At 34.5% G+C, this 16,092-nt stretch overlaps 3 protein-coding genes and 1 pseudogene across 4 annotated transcripts; all 4 read left to right on the top strand.

Annotated features, from left to right (window-relative positions):
- The first annotated feature begins 13 nt into the window (after nt 1-13).
- LOC108457181 (uncharacterized) lies at nt 14-4,075 on the top strand. 2 transcript variants are annotated; one of them, XR_008283149.1, is made up of 4 exons: nt 14-234; nt 350-820; nt 1,058-3,586; nt 3,668-4,075. XR_008283149.1 is itself a non-coding variant. In XM_017756086.2 (3 exons), the coding sequence occupies exons 1-3, from the start codon at nt 145-147 to the stop codon at nt 1,724-1,726; spliced, it is 1,230 nt and encodes a 409-aa protein (XP_017611575.1). In that variant the 5' UTR covers nt 14-144; the 3' UTR covers nt 1,727-4,075. The 2 variants fall into 2 exon arrangements, 1 of the variants encoding a protein (XP_017611575.1); XM_017756086.2 differs by having other exon boundaries at nt 1,058-4,075.
- Nucleotides 3,484-7,802, top strand: LOC108457182 (peroxiredoxin-2-like). The gene is made up of 3 exons (XM_017756087.2): nt 3,484-3,638; nt 3,893-3,972; nt 7,401-7,802. Exons 1-3 carry the CDS (start codon nt 3,484-3,486, stop codon nt 7,655-7,657), a joined length of 492 nt encoding a protein of 163 aa, XP_017611576.1. The 3' UTR covers nt 7,658-7,802.
- A 2,302-nt stretch (nt 7,803-10,104) lies between these two features.
- Nucleotides 10,105-12,195, top strand: LOC108455747 (rac-like GTP-binding protein ARAC7). The gene is made up of 8 exons (XM_017754289.2): nt 10,105-10,444; nt 10,566-10,653; nt 10,826-10,935; nt 11,163-11,226; nt 11,338-11,402; nt 11,502-11,567; nt 11,653-11,759; nt 11,956-12,195. Exons 1-8 carry the CDS (start codon nt 10,346-10,348, stop codon nt 11,984-11,986), a joined length of 630 nt encoding a protein of 209 aa, XP_017609778.1. The 5' UTR covers nt 10,105-10,345; the 3' UTR covers nt 11,987-12,195.
- A 976-nt stretch (nt 12,196-13,171) lies between these two features.
- LOC108456199 (cyclin-dependent kinase F-1-like) lies at nt 13,172-15,849 on the top strand (annotated as a pseudogene).
- The last annotated feature ends 243 nt before the right edge of the window (nt 15,850-16,092 follow it).

The following is a 16,092-nucleotide window of genomic DNA, read 5'->3' as shown; positions in this document are numbered from 1 at the left end:
AATTATTAAATCATTGAAAATGAAACATTAACCCACCATCGATAAAAGCCCACGAACAAATCTTGCCGCTCTCACTTTTCAAATAGAACAATTTTGTTCATAAATAGAAAAAGGGAAAAACCCCACGAAAGGAACTAGCAGAAAATGGATTCTATAGTTTTAGCAGTGCAGAAACTAAAAGGGTTCGCTGAAGTCTTGGTTACAGGCCGTGAATCTTCATCTCGCCGCAATCCTGTATGATAAGTCCCACCCCCCCTTTTTTTTTACTATTTCTTTTTTCTTTTCCTCTGTTTTCTTCTACTGATATTTAGCCTATCTTGTTCTGTTTTTTTTTTTGGTTGGTTTAAAGATTGAAATCTTGAAGCGGCTACAACGAGAATCATTTTCAGACTTGATGAAACTCCGAGACAGACAAGACAAAGTGGAACGTTTATTTTCATTTTACAAATCATCCAAGGGGAACCCATTCCAAGAATCAAGTACCGTTTTGAGAGGGGAAGTTGATTTTATCGGAGCCGTATTGCTTATGTCCAGGGTTGATGAGGAACACTGGGGTGGGATTGGTCGGGCAGGAATTAAAACTGGGGTTGATACCAGGTTTAGATTTGAAACAGCTGTTGGGGATAAAGATTCTGTTGGGATTGAATTCGTGGCTAATCAGAAAAGGGTTGCGAGTAATGATGGTGATGTACTTGAAACTCCACTTTCCCTATCTAAGTTGTTTTATAAAGCAAATGCTGCTAATGAGTTTTCCGCCTTTGCAATTCCAATTGGAGCTCAGGTTAAAGATCTAGATGTCGCCTCGGACTATTCCCTTCAGGTACAATTAACTAGACCTCCCATTATACCCAGGTGTTTCAAGTTTTAGCCATTGCAATTTGAATTGAATTTTGCAAACCATGTGTTGTTCATTCCATTTTATAGAGTTGCACTTATTCATGTGAATTTTACTTTAATTACTGATCAGACTCCATAATTGATATAAACTTTTTAAGTTTTTGTTGTTTTCTTGAACTCTTTTTTTCTGTATCAACCTGTTTCTTTTTGTGTTGTTTAGGAGGAAAAGGGCCTCACTGATTTATCATTGGGGCCACCCATGTTGCATCAACAAACTGGAGGTGCAATTGGGGTGACTGTGAGAATGTCCAATGTCATCGCTTCCTTAGCTCAATCAATATCTGGATTTAGAAATGGACATTGCTTGAGTACTTTTGGACAAGTTGTTTGTCTACTTCCATTAGGATTGAAACTTTCACTTTTAGGCCTTCACCGAGGGCCTAAATTAGCAGGTCATAACGTCCATCTTGGAGCCTTTGCTATTCCAGTTGGATTTTCTAGGCCTTTTGGAGATGCTGGTTCAAGGGTTGAGGCATCTGCTCCACCTTTGACACCAAACATTCCAGAATTTGGATCTATTGCCCTGAAGCTGGATTCAGAATTTGATGAATACAAAAGACTTTCTGGTTGGATTGAGATGAAACAAGCAAATCCAGAACATTTAGAATGGGCTGTTAATTTCTCTGATTCTTCTGAAGATGGGTATGGTTGGGGTACAAGTCTAGGTGGAATTCTTGAAGGTCCAGGAAAATGGGGCCACTTTCAGGTTGAATCCTACGTAAAATTTAACCCAAGTAAAAGATTTAGCTTGAAACCAGGAGTTGCATATGTAGTTAGTGGAAGTACCCAAACCCTGGCCCTTGTGCTTCGGTCTAACTGGTCCATATGATTGTATGTTTAGGAGGTTCTAGTTTTTCTGGAAGGCCATATGTTTTGGAGAAGTTCAATTTTCTCTTCAGGTATATATAGCTTGCCATATCTACCATGTTTTAGATAAATTGATTGATAAGTATAGTTTTGCCAACTTGTTGGAGCCATTTCCTTGTCATTTTAGATAAGAACATGCTTTTCTGGATAATACTCCATCTTGATGTCAAGATGTCTAAACAATCTAACATGAATTTACAGTTTGATTTGTTATGCTAATGAGACATTTGAGAAGGTTGCAGCCTTGAGCATTTAAGCACAATGATCTTGCACCTAGTGAATAATGAAAAAAAGTTCAATTCCGTAGGAGCAAACTTGTTACCCCTTTGATTTGAAAATTTTTGCCTGCTCCAAGGACTTTCTTGTTGGTTCATACTTGATTGAGTTCTTGCAACTTCACTAGGATCAGTCATAAAGCTAATTGTTAAATTTCCTTTGTTGATTACTATTTAGTAGAACAAAAAGAGATTGACAATATGCATGAGAACAATCAGAGAAAATTACCATATGTGATCTCATATACTTTACCAGGAAATATAGGTTTGATTGAAAATTACAAAGCTTTATCATGGAGCTTATATTCCAGGTACTGAGTTTTCACTCCTAGCTTGTTGCTTGAGGAATTTTAGTCAGGTATTAATCACAGATATTATGAAATGTTACACATCATATATATGATCTTGTTTGTGGTTGAAACTTTAATAGCAATAGAAATTACTGATAAGATAGGATATTGTAATTGCACCAGCCGAGCTGGTGCTTTTGTGTTATTCTGGAGGCACTAGGCCATGTTGCTTGACCATGTCCTAACCATTTTGGCAACCTGAACAATCGAGTGGATCTTCGATAGCTGCTTCAACTGGTATTATACTTTGGGTGGAATTGCAATAAAAATTTTATTGCTGCTGTAGTAGTTTGTATTGATGATCTTTTTCCAGTTTCATGTTGTCCCTGAACTCTTCCCAAGTCATAGTAGCGGCAGGGAGGATCAATCACCTAACCTTGTCACCAACAAGGTGGCAAACATAAGATTCTGATGGATAGGACGACCCAAAATGTTAAAAAGAACTGAATGCAGCAACGGAGAATCCAAGGCATAGACAGTCATTGATGATATTCTAATGAAATGTCATCTATGACCTGGTAGTCCAATACCTTTTTGTTTGTCTGGTTTCATTGTTCTGTGCATAACAATTGTGGCTTCAGGCCTTGCAAAATTTGAGATTTCAGGCCTATCTAAATCATGTGTGGTTGATTTTAATACTACCTGTTGATATAATTGAGTGTAATGGTTGAATGCTTAGAATCAAGAAACTTTTACCTAGTCAAAGTTGATTCAAGGTTGTTTTGTTTTGTTTTAAATTTGGGTATCTTTTATTAGATTATTTCAGGTGTCATTTTCAATTTTCAATATTCAATATTCTCCAAATCAGGTTTGGATTTGAAATCAAATATTTTGCGTAATTATTAGTTGACACATTCAAAATAATGAGATATGCAACCTTAATATTTCGAGCGGGCAGTTCGTGAACAAAGTCAACCACACCAAAAGGATATTTCAGTACACTTCTGAAGCTTCTTATTACGTTGCTTGGACGATTTGATAGCGCCATCAAAGGACTAAAACCCTATAAATATTTTCCTCCGAGCCTTCATATATCACTTTCCGATCAACTGCCTTATCAACCGACTTTCATCATCACCTTCAATTTTTATCCAATGGCTCCGATTGCTGTCAGCGACTCACTCCCGGACGGTACTCTCTCCTACTTCGACGCAGAGGACATGCTCCAGCAGGTCTCCATACACTCCCTCGCTGCCGGTAAACAGGTTATCCTTTTTGGCGTTCCCGGTGCCTTTACCCCTACTTGCAGGTTAGTAATTCTCTATTTTGTATTTGCAGAGATCCGCCTGAATGTTTAAAATCTATTTTGTTGCTGGAAGCATCAGGCTCCATCTTGTAGCGTGACTTATTTTGATTTCATCTAATGCATGCACCTTTTTCTGAGCAAAAGAAGAATCTTCTTATCGTGTTTTAACAGTCTTTATCCGATCAACGGAGCCGATTTTTAAAATTTTTCTTCTAGCGGATACTTTTATGGAGAGTTTTGAGTTGGTGTAAATGCAGCTTGAAACATGTGCCTGGATTCATCGAGAAAGCTGCAGAGTTTAAATCCAAGGGTATTAATGAGATTATCTGCATCAGCGGTAATTTTTTGTTCCTTAATATTGTTTTCTAATTTTATACGGTTTTGTTTTGATTGAATATTTAATTAGCATCAAATCATTCTTTTTAACCTTCTATAAATAATTGTTAAGCCCAATTTATGCCCAGGGCCCAATACATTTAAAACCCAAAACAATTAACTAATTAAACCTAACTCAATCTCTAAGCCCAATACACCCAATAACCCAATACCCCAAAACCCACCTAAACCTAATGAAAAAACCCTAGCAGCAACATCTCTCCAGCGCTGCACACCCGAAGCAGTCCCCCTCCCACACACTGCTACCCACCTCCGCATCGTACGCCGTTACTCGCGCAACCCACGGGCTCCGTGATCCTCGCCATACCTACAAACGTACAGTAGCAAAACATTTGTAAAAAGGGCTATAAAAGCCTTCGAAAAACACTGTAAAGAGGACCTTTTTTTTTTTTTGTCTATGAATAGAGAATACAAAATCAGTATTTTGAATACTAAAACAGTGCAAGAGAACACACCGAAACAGTCCAAACAATCCGGGCAACCAAGCAAAAACCTTATTTTCTAAGGTCTATTTCTTTTTTCCGTTTTGTTAACTATATTTATTTATTCATTTTTTTAACATATACGTATACATACTTTTTAAAAAAAATAAAAAAAAAATAAAAATTACCTTTTTTCGGCCGTCGTACACACATTGTCGGCTAGCTAGCGTGATTTGGCGGAGGTGGCGGTAGGAGCCCTCATGGAATTCCAAGACTGCAGAGAGAAAAACAAAGAAATAGGGGGTTAGTTTTTTTTAAAAACCAGAGAGAAATGAATTTTTTCAAAGTTTTTTGCATTTTATACTTAGGTGAAGCGACGTCGTTTCATGGCCTTCAAAATGGCCCCAAAACGACGTCGTTTTGGGGCCAACCCGATTTTGACCCGACCTAGGGCCTAGGATCTGCGTGTTTTTGGACTGAGGGTTTATTTGCACCCTCAGTCCTTTCGCTTTTGAGGTCGTCTACAATTGGGTCCCTTTTGAGTTTTGTTATTTACAATTGGGCCCGAATATTTTAATTTGGTCGCGTTTTAGTCCCGTTTTAAACACAACACACTGGAGGGTAGGGAAATTTGCCCTCAGACCCCTCTCTCCTTACTCGCGTGTGCATTTTGGTCCCCTTATCTCCTTGTTATTATGTTTTCACCCTAGAATTTCATTTTTTAATTCAATTAAGCCCTATTTCGATTATTTTGGACATTTTTACCATAAAATTGATTATTTTTAGTATTATTATTTTTATTATTACTATTTTATTATACTTTTTTGTTAATAGTTAATATTATTTTATTACTAATATTATTTATTATATTCTACTATTATAATAGTTCGTACTATTTGTTTTTATTAATATATTAAATAAATATTTTTTTACCTATGCATATAATTTCCTAAGGTTTTACCATATACTTATGTTTCTTTGTTTTAAAATTACTACAATATTAAATTCAAATACTTTTAAAATTATTTTTATATATGCACGCATAACGTTATTAATTGTTTCATATATATATATATATATATATATATATTTTATTATTGATTCCATATTGTTCTACTTGTATATTGTATATTGTGTATTTATTATTTGTTTTTTAAATTATTTTTCCTAATTATACGTATACAACTATTATTTTTGAAGATCCCGTTTTAAAATTATACTCTGTTTATTTCGACTATTTTCTTATTATTAATATGTATATTATTAGGAATCCTTTTTCCTATTATCTTCTGTTTTATATATTTATATAATTGTTTTTATTTCTTTTGTTTGTACCATTATTAACATGTTATCACTACCATTTTATTATTTGTCAATAAACCTTTTTGCTACTATGTTTTATTGTTAATATGCATCGTTTAGTTTATTATGGTAATGTTATTTGCATGTGACATACCATTATTTTCGTTTTTTTAAATTTTAATTGCCCAAATTCATTTATTCACAGATTTATTCTCAATTGTTTTTAAAATAATAGAAATGTTCGGTATTTAAAGAATTCAAATGATCGTGCCCTAACGTACTGGGTTTCGCTTTCTTTGTTTGTTTTGAATATCAGAATATCCTTTTACCGGTTCACTCTCAAAAATTTTCAAAATAAAGGCAATGTTCGGTATTTAAAGAATTCAAAGGATCGTGCCCTAACGTACTGGGTTTCGCTTTCTTTGTTTGTTTTGAATATTCGAATATCCTCTTAAAGCTAAAACGCACGTTAAAGGCAAGATCACATTTGAGGGTCAAAAATGTTGTGTCTTAACGTATTGGATGTAATGTTTTACCTCAAGGTGAGATGGTCTTTAATACACATTTAACTTACCTGAATGTTTTAAAAGTCAATAAAAGGAGGATCGCATTTTGAACCCCGTCCAAATCTTTAATTTTCAACATTTAAGACACTAATTAATCGATTAAGCACCAATTTTGGGCGTGTCGAGGGTGCTAATCCTTCCTCGTATGTAACCGACTCCCGAACCTGTTTTCTTAAAATTCGTGGACCAAAATGTTTTATAAGGTGGCCCAATTACACCTCAAAAAAGGATTGATGGCGACTCCTAACTTTCGTTTTCAAAAGTCGATTCCCGTTTTCAAAAATGATTAATTTTAATTGAAATTGGTTTGATATAATTGTAATTTAAAAGAACGTTAAATTATTTCTTGGTTGACAAAAGGTCTTTAGTAGTGGCTTTGCTCCGTATGATATCAATTGCAATTCCCTTTAGTTATAAAGTATTTAATTTAAGTTTTTTTAAATATATATATTTTTTTACCTTTGACCCCCTAAATTGCTATAATTTTGTTTTAGGCCATTTATACCAAATTCATAATTTCGTCCTTAGTTTTTAGGACCTTTTTTATACAATTTCTAAGTTACTCATGGCTTCCTCAATCCTCTACTTCCTAGGAGGATATTACCTGTTACAACAATAATAGTATCCATAAAGGTGCTCAGCAGGCGATTCCTTAAGAAATACTATTCGGTAGCCTTAAGGTTATGTTCAAGTAAAGAAAATTGCAATTAAACACGCTTCTTCTTGAATTTAACAAAAATAGTGCTCCAATGTAAAAGCGTTTTGTAAAATACCAGTAAATAAATAATCTCCAACTAGTCCCTAAAAAGTTCTCTAACTGGTGTTATCCGCCAAATCCTTGAATAATTAAAATATATCACTAGATAACATTCTCTTTGAAAAGTACCTAGTAATAGTAAAATTTATAGTTTATTTGGTAAAAAAAAAAAATCAAGCTTCCTATACTGATTACAAGATTTGGCTTTAGACTTTTCAATAGAAATTCAATTATTTGAAAGGTTTGAAGACTTGGGTAAGGTTTTGATGGTTTACAGCATTTGTAAAATCCAGTAATGTGAATTGGGTCTTGAATTTTGCAGTGAATGATCCCTTCGTGATGAAGGCATGGGCCAAAACTTACCCGGAGAACAAGGATGTTAAGTTCCTGGCGGATGGTTCGGCAACATACACCCATACTCTGGGCCTTCAACTTGACCTAAGCGAGAAAGGGCTGGGCACTCGTTCCAAGAGGTTCGCTCTCTTGGTTGACAACCTCAAGGTGAAAGCTGCGAATATTGAACAAGGAGGAGAATTTACCGTCTCTAGTGCCGATGATATCCTTAAAGCAATGCTTTAGAATTGCTTTTATCTACGGAGGTCATCTTGTTTTAACCTCGGAATTGCCGGCCATCTTCGTAAACTCTCCTTTTGGTCTTTAATCTTTGTAGTTTATACAATATGGATTTGTTTTATGTGGAAGCACTTGATGGTTATGGCAATAACAGGTACCTTTTCATGCATAGGGTTTTCGCTTTTCTCAATGTCATCAGTTTTTCAGTTTTCGATTTTTGATTTGATTGGTTCAACTTATTTGAACATTGATCTAATCAGTTCATAGAGTAAAAACTCTAATTAAAAAGAAAAAATCTCCCATCTCTCATTCGTTTTCCACTTTCTATTTACTCTAATAATAACATTTTTTTTACTGTAATAAATTTAAAAAAAAAAAAACCTAAAGAGAACAATTTGACTTTGTATTCTCATAATACAACCTGACAGATTGGCTCGAATTGTGACATTTAGCATTTTACAAAACATCCCTTTCTTTATCTTTTAGTTCCTGCATTTTATTTCGAAATCACAAATTTAAAAAATAATCATAAATATTAATATTATTTCATATGTATTTTATCATACAATTTATGTTAAATTTAAATTTCAAACTTTTTGTTTCCCCTAAATTCAAGTTACCAAACATGTACTTCAGTGGGGGTGGATAACCTCAAATCCAGGAAGACTTTTTGTTTATGGGGTGAATTTGGACACTACTTTTAGCAACGATTTGTCAACCTCCACTGTAAGTTTGGTTTAAGGCAGCTCCATCCTTGGGTCATATAAGGAACAGTTATATCCTTACATTAATTTTTTCTTTGTGATAGGAAACATCATTTTTAAGTTCCGCCAACGTTCAAAGTTGGCACAGTTTAGAAGTAGGTTGAAAAGAACATGAAAAACTGAACCCTGCACATTCCAATTAATGCATATCAACGAACATTACCTTTAAACTTAAATGCATCAAAACACAAATTCGCACGACCCCCAAACCAAAACTAATGATTATTTCAAATCAAATTGATTATAATTTATTTGTTACAAAAACATGAAAAAAGAGAGCAGGGAAAGAACCTCTTGTCGTTTGCAATAGTTTGTGCGTTTATGTTGAATATGAACAAAAGAGACAAGACGACACATTACTTATGTTGGTGTAATAATTTGAATGAATTGTCTAACGTCTCATTTATTTCAAGAAATTTGTTTTTAAATTTGGGGGATTTACAAAAGAAACCATTTCTTTTTAACTGTTACTCACTACTGTGTTTTGTTTTTTTAATTGTGGAGCAAAGACATTTGATGCTGGTTTTTCTGCACCAATGTTTTGGGGTTCAGGCCTTTAGAAAATTATGTTGCTCTGCCCCTATCATAAATCTTTAGGTTCTTTCAAAGGGGCTAGTTTTTAATTAGGGTTTTAATGTTTAGGTTAAATAAAAAAAATAGAAGGGATTTTAAAAAAAACAAAATAAATAGAGGATTAGGAGCATGGTGTCATTGGTTACTTTATATATAGGATGGATTATCATATATAACATAAAATTTTCCTACCAATTCTTTCTAGTCAAATCTCTTGATTTTCCATTATACCCTTAAGAAGTAGAAAGAATTACAACCCTAATTATAATTAAAATTTTAAGAAATTATTGATTAAATTAATTCTATGCGGTCATTTTCTATTCTTTTTATGTCGTAAGGTTAAAATAAAAAAATATTTATTGCATTCCCAATGTTTCTTTACTTTGTCATCAATAAAATTTTATCATACAAGTATTTTAATAACATTTTCAATTATGTTAATAGATCTTATTCGAACTATTCCTTTTCTATTTATATTAGTATTTTCTATAGAGATTATTATGTACTAATAGTGTCTTTACTCATGGTAAATTAAAATTTATTGTTGCTCTAAAATTTTGATATAACCATATGATTTTTGGATAATTTATGGAATAAAAACTAAAGATATCACAATTAATTGAGTCAAATTTTATTTTTATTTAATTTATAATTAATTTTATTTTTTATAAAATAAAAAATAGGTTTAAGAAATAAAATAACTTCTTCTACTGCTTTAGAACTCTTGAGGTTCACAACGATAGGTTTAGTTTCAATAAAGTTAAAAACAATAGTAACATAAAATTAATTATCATAATTATAAGATAAAAAATTTCACCATGCCACAACTAGAGCGAGTAATTTAACTGTGGTTTTGTTGCTTGACTCGGAGACCAATGACCAATGGATCTAAAACTTATCATTTAAAAACAAAATAGAAATCTGTTCCATTGTTATCAAAATACTACAACTGCTTCTGCGTTTTAGTAATAAAATAATAATGCCAAAAAAAAAAACAACCAAAGCTGGAAACCAACAATGAGAAAAAAAAGGGCTCAACCGAAGGAACTACCCGTTTGAGAGAGGGCCCCCATTTAATTTTTATTTTCCTGCATTTCAAAAAATTTATCTGTTTGCATATTTGAAATCTATCGATATAGACGATAAAGTGCTGCAACTCCATTGACTACAAATGATACTTCCTTCATAAGCCAATCTTCTTTTTCTCTTTTTAATTACTTTTTTTTTTTCCTTGAAATTACAACAGCTATACATTTAAAAAGAACCCTTTCTTGCTCCTCGTTTAACTTTGCCTCAACTTTTTATATATATTGCTGCTCTAGTGTTCAAGTTGGGGAAGGTTTTTAAGAACAGCAGCATGAGTGCTTCAAAGTTCATTAAATGTGTGACAGTTGGGGATGGAGCTGTTGGCAAAACCTGTATGCTCATTTGCTACACTAGCAACAAGTTCCCAACTGTGAGTTCTTTTTTAGGCCATTTATGTGCTTTGGAGTTGCTTTACTACTAGGGTTTTTTTGAAACTCGGAAAGGGTCCTCTCATGAATTTAGAGTAATAGAGTTGTTTTTTTCTTTGTCAGGATTATATACCAACAGTGTTTGACAATTTCAGTGCTAATGTGGCTGTGGATGGGAGCATTGTTAATTTGGGTTTATGGGATACTGCAGGTATTCTGGGCTTTCTTGTGTTAAAAAAAGTTGAGGTTTTTTTTTTTTTTTTGGAAGAAGAAAAAAAAAAGAGGTCTTGTTTGCTGCTTGTTGGGTTCTTTTTTTAATTGAAGATTTGATGGGGTTTATTTGATGTTCCATTTCTGACTGATTTTCTGTTCTTCATTTAAAGGTCAAGAGGATTATTGCAGGCTAAGACCACTGAGTTACCGAGGTGCAGACATATTTGTGTTGGCTTTCTCATTAATTAGCAGAGCAAGCTATGAAAATGTTCTCAAGAAGGTAACTTTCATCAAATGCCAACCAATAGTTTCTCCTTTTAGCTCTTCAAATAAAACAGTCGTGTGGATTGAACCACAAATGGAGTGACAAGCGACTTATGGTCAAGTCTTAGAATAAAACATTGTCAAAGGAGTCTTTGATGAATCAAATAGCATTCGGTCACGAAGATCTGTTTTAGTTTGTTTTATCCAATATAATCCTAAACCATCTATTTCATTTGTCCACAGTGGATGCCGGAATTGCGTAGATTTGCTCCAAACGTTCCGATTGTTCTGGTTGGAACAAAGCTAGGTAGACAGCTATTTTGAAACTTTGATCATAATGAGGCTCTGCAGTTAAGTACGTTTGAATAGATGAATTTCATGAATAACATCGATTAATGTTTCCTTCCTTCAATATCAGATCTTCGGGACGATAGAGCTTATCTTGCCGATCAAATGGGGTCTAATATCATAACGTCTGCTCAGGTATGGATGCATTTCTTAGCTTTGTTTGAAATTCGTTTGCGGATACTATTCGCCTTTTTGGCACGAATAGAAGTGGCTTATTCGGACCTTGCTACACAGGGAGAGGAACTGAGAAAACAAATTGGTGCAGCAGCTTACATAGAATGCAGTTCCAAGACTCAGCAGGTTAATTCAATGTCATTATATGAAAGGTTTGCACCGTATTACTTCATCTCAACGAACATAACTTGATCTTTGTCGACTGTTTCAGAATGTGAAAGCCGTTTTTGATACTGCGATCAAGGTTGTTCTTCAACCACCAAGGAGGAAAGAGGTAGCGAGGAAGAAAAGACGCCGAAGGTCCGGCTGTTCAATCATGTAAGTAGCTCATTTATCTTCTTATTCAGTACCCTACGCTATTACACTCATCTAAGGCATCCCCTATTGTCAAAGTAACCATTGGTGAAGGGAATCAACCCGAATAAAGGTCATTACGATCTTTTCAACGTAACCGATGTGGAATCGGACACCACTTAGCCAATGCTTCACTATACTTATCCGTTGGCTATTGCAGGAGTTTGGTTTGTGGAGGATGTGATGCATGATCATGGAGATGGCAGTTGTGGATTGCTAATCCTCAACAGGGAATTTAATGGGAGTGCATGACAGAGGGAATTGTTCATTCTCTCATGAATTATGATTAGTGTATTGCTTTCTGTCTTCTTTTGTAGTTTCTGTTGAAATATGTTTGTTTAATGTAATTTTTTTACCTTTGGTTAAGTTATATTCAATCTCCTTTTCGTTGCAGTCTTAATTAGATATTGTAAAATTTGGGGACATTATTAAAACCACTAACTTATGAGTTTAAATCTAAAGAAAATCAAGACGCAAACATGAACCAGGTTTATAAGACTCATTTAAAATGGTTCAATTGTCTCCCTATTAGGCAATAAACAACGATACAATGGGATTTTGAGGACAATGACTGAATACTTGGGGAAGTAGATGGGTTCATAATTATATTTTACCCAACATTTCACTCCACATTTTTCAGAAAAAAAAAATATAAAACCACCCCAAACTATAGATATTATTTGATTATGTTTCATTTTCATGTAATTTTTTATTAACTTTTCTAATATTAAAAAAAGTGAAGGTTATTTAGAGATCGGATTAACTCTTTGTTTCTTTTTAATTATATTTCTAGATATTCAACTATTAGTAAATTTCTTTTTAGTTCAACTATAAAAAGTTACAAAATCATTTAACTATTTAATTTATCTTTTTTGATTACTTGACTAATGGCGAAAGCTTTTAAAATTAGCATAATAACAACTTTAACCCTCAATAAATTATGTCAATTTAGTCTTTGTGACATTGAGGGTTAATTTAAAAAAATGAAAAACGATGAAAATTATAATCTTGAGTGTTTTCAATTTTTGTATAATTTTAATTAAATTTAGTTGGTAAGTTTATTTTTTAGCTTTTTAGGTGAAAAGATCACAAATAAAAAAACAAATTGCATAATACATAAATGTTGATGGTTAGAGTTTTTATAATTAAGATTAAATTAATATAATGAGTAGATGTTAAAGGTTAAAATTGCTATTATGCCAATTTTAAAAGATTTTGGAAGATGACAAAAAATTGAAAAATTAAGTGATATTTTGTAACTTTTAAATTTAAATAACAAAATAAAATTTACTAATAATTAATTAAAAAATATTTTTTACTAACAATTAACTAACTACTAATGTAGTTTAGCCCTGTTTTTTCAAATGGGCATTTGGCCCGTAGCTAGAAGGCGGGTGAATTAAATGGTAGCTGATGGAACTTTTTTCTTTAACGGCGTCGTTTCTTTAAACTACTCACGTACACAAACATCAACAGAAACAAAGAACCTTAAAAAGAATATGCAGAGCTCGGAAGAATCATCGGACGAAGAAAGAAAAATGGAAGATCCATTACCAACAAGCTGGAGCATTCACACGCGATCCCAGATTATAGCCAAGTACGTGATCATGGAGCGCGTCGGTTCAGGCACGTATGCCGACGTCTACAGGGCGCGTCGACTCTCCGACAACCTCATTGTCGCCCTCAAGGAAGCCCACGACTATCAATCGGGTTTCCGAGAAATCGAGGCCTTACAATTACTCCAGAACTGTCCCAACATCGTTGTCATGCACGAGTACTTTTGGCGGGCAGACGAGGATGCCGTGCTCGTATTAGAGTTCTTGAGAACCGATTTAGCGGCTGTTATTGAAGAAGCCAAGAAGAAGGAAAGTGGGGTCCCAGTCGGAGAAGTTAAAAGATGGATGCTTCAGATTCTACGTGGGATTGACGCTTGTCATCGGAATATGATCGTTCATCGGGATTTGAAGCCTGGGAAATTGTTGGTTTCTGATGATGGGGTTCTTAAGTTAGCTGATTTTGGCCAGGTAAATTTCATTGTTTGATTTTTGGTTCTTGATCATTTAACTGGTTTTCCTGGTGGAGCCTATGACTCTATGAGTCGAGATGTATTTAGATTGCAGGATGATCTTGGATTCAGTTTTTTTTTTTTCTCTATTGCAAAGCTTGCCTTATTTTAATGGCTACCGTCGCAGGTGTATGAACTATGAACGCGAATTTTCAGCAAGCTTATAAACCCGCTCATGGAGCTTTTGAACTCCACTGCCACTATCACTGTTTAGAATACTAGTCTAATTTTCTTAGACTATGTCTATTCTTTAGTTCTTTTAGCCGATGCTTGAAATCATGAGCTCAAATTGATTTGATAGTGAAGTTAGGAGGAAGAAAATGTTGATTCTTTAGGTGGGATTCGTCCAATTACTGCATTCTGGGTGTTCCTTTGAATTAAAATGCTGCATTTTTAATGTTAGATTAGTTGATGGCATTTGCATCAATTAGAGGTGTTGATGCTAAATTCTAATAAACCATTTATTTATTTCCGATTTGAGTTACGATAGTATATCATTTGGGGGTCCTGTTGGTTTCCTGATGATTACGGGAAAGCTGGACAAATAGGCCCCATGCATTATCAGAAAATGAACTTTTTTCAAAATTGGAGTCAATAAACAGTTTGTACAAACACAGGCCGTAAAGATTTTGCATCAATGTCTTTGTTTTGATTGTGAGTAGCAGCATCCTGTAGTTTCATTTCTGTGAAATTTGCCCTGGTCCCCATTGTGCGCATCGTTCACGTTCTTACTTTTCGGACCGTGTACATTCAAAAGAATGACATACCCAATGAAATAAAAGAGTTGAGATTTGTCCGCATCAGCTTATCAATGGTTAATTCCAGTCGCTGATTTCGAGTTGTCAGTCGTGTTTGCATGTGGTTAGCATGTTTCTTTTTGCTAATTATAGTCTACAAAAGAACTGTTCAATATTTGTTGTGCTTTTCATCTTCTATGATCTTTGTGGCTCTATTTTCAGGCAAGGATACTGATGAATATGGAGCCTGGATTTACCTGGAAAACATGGTTTGGGCAGTACACAGGATACCCGGAAAACATCTCTCCATCATTAGATGCTGCCCAGGAAGCAGACGATTTACCTAATCGAGGATATAATAAGCGAGTGGAGGAAGATATGAATAAAGAAGTTTTTGGACAGTTAGTTGAGCTCAAGGCTAAACAACACGCCGTGGACGGACTGACAGAGCATCAAATATTAATGATCCTTTCAAGAGTTCTTACTCGTATGAAGCTGAAGAAGGGGATGACAGAAAAGGTTCTCTCACATCTTGTGTTGGCACTATGGATCGACGGGTTATGGCGTGGAGGTGGATTTGTGGTCACTGGGTTGCATTTTTTCAGAGCTTCTAACCCTTAAGCCCCTTTTCCCTCGGGTTTCTGACATTGATCAGCTCAGCAAAATCATCGATATTTTGGGAACTTGACTGAAAAAGTCTGGCCGAGCTGTTCGAAACTTCCCAATAACAAAACAGTGTCTTTCACGAAGATAGAGAACCCAACTGGTTTAGAAGCCTGCTTACCCAACCCGGTCACTGGGTGCAATCTCTCTTGTCAAAAGACTAGTTTGTTACGACCCAGCTAATAGAGCTACTGCAATGGAACTTCTCAATGACAAGTACTTCAATGAACAACCTCTTCCTCTTCCAATTTGTCAGGTGAATGTTCCCCTTGCAACGAATGGCCATGATGAAGATCCACCTGGTGGGTGGAATAATTATGATGGCATGGGTTCCGACTTGGACGGCCCTGTTAATGTCTAGAACACCAGCAGTGGTTTTTCCATACAATTCCCTTGAGCCTGGTCTGTATTCAGGTATTGTGAATGCTTTTTTTTTTTCTTTGTTTTTCCATTTTGTTTAAAGGCATAGCTAAAATCAGCAACTAGGAAGCTGAGAAATCATTAATCTGTCAGACTTGCTTGGCTCTGTATCAAACCGACTTGTGTACACTTCGTTCATTGTGAAAACATGGATTTTATAGTTGTGAAATTTTCATGTTCTTTTTTATTAAGGTTATTTGATAACAGCCATAGTTCTCATTCCATTTTCTAAAAATTCTATCTTTCTAGTTAATGCTGCCATGATAAATAGCCAATTGGTAACGTACCAAAAAGACAATACAGGCAACTGGTCATTAACCAATACATTTTTTTTGCCAAACAGCAACCAAAACTTGGCAATTGTTAAAGGAGTACGGGTAAAAAGATTAGGGATAAAATTACACATAAACAT

Source organism: Gossypium arboreum, chromosome 5 (genome assembly GCF_025698485.1).
Source record: "Gossypium arboreum isolate Shixiya-1 chromosome 5, ASM2569848v2, whole genome shotgun sequence".
Classification (NCBI taxonomy): domain Eukaryota; kingdom Viridiplantae; phylum Streptophyta; class Magnoliopsida; order Malvales; family Malvaceae; genus Gossypium; species Gossypium arboreum.
The sequence above is the reverse complement of the archived record's forward strand: the minus strand, read 5'-3'. Positions and strand labels throughout refer to the sequence as shown.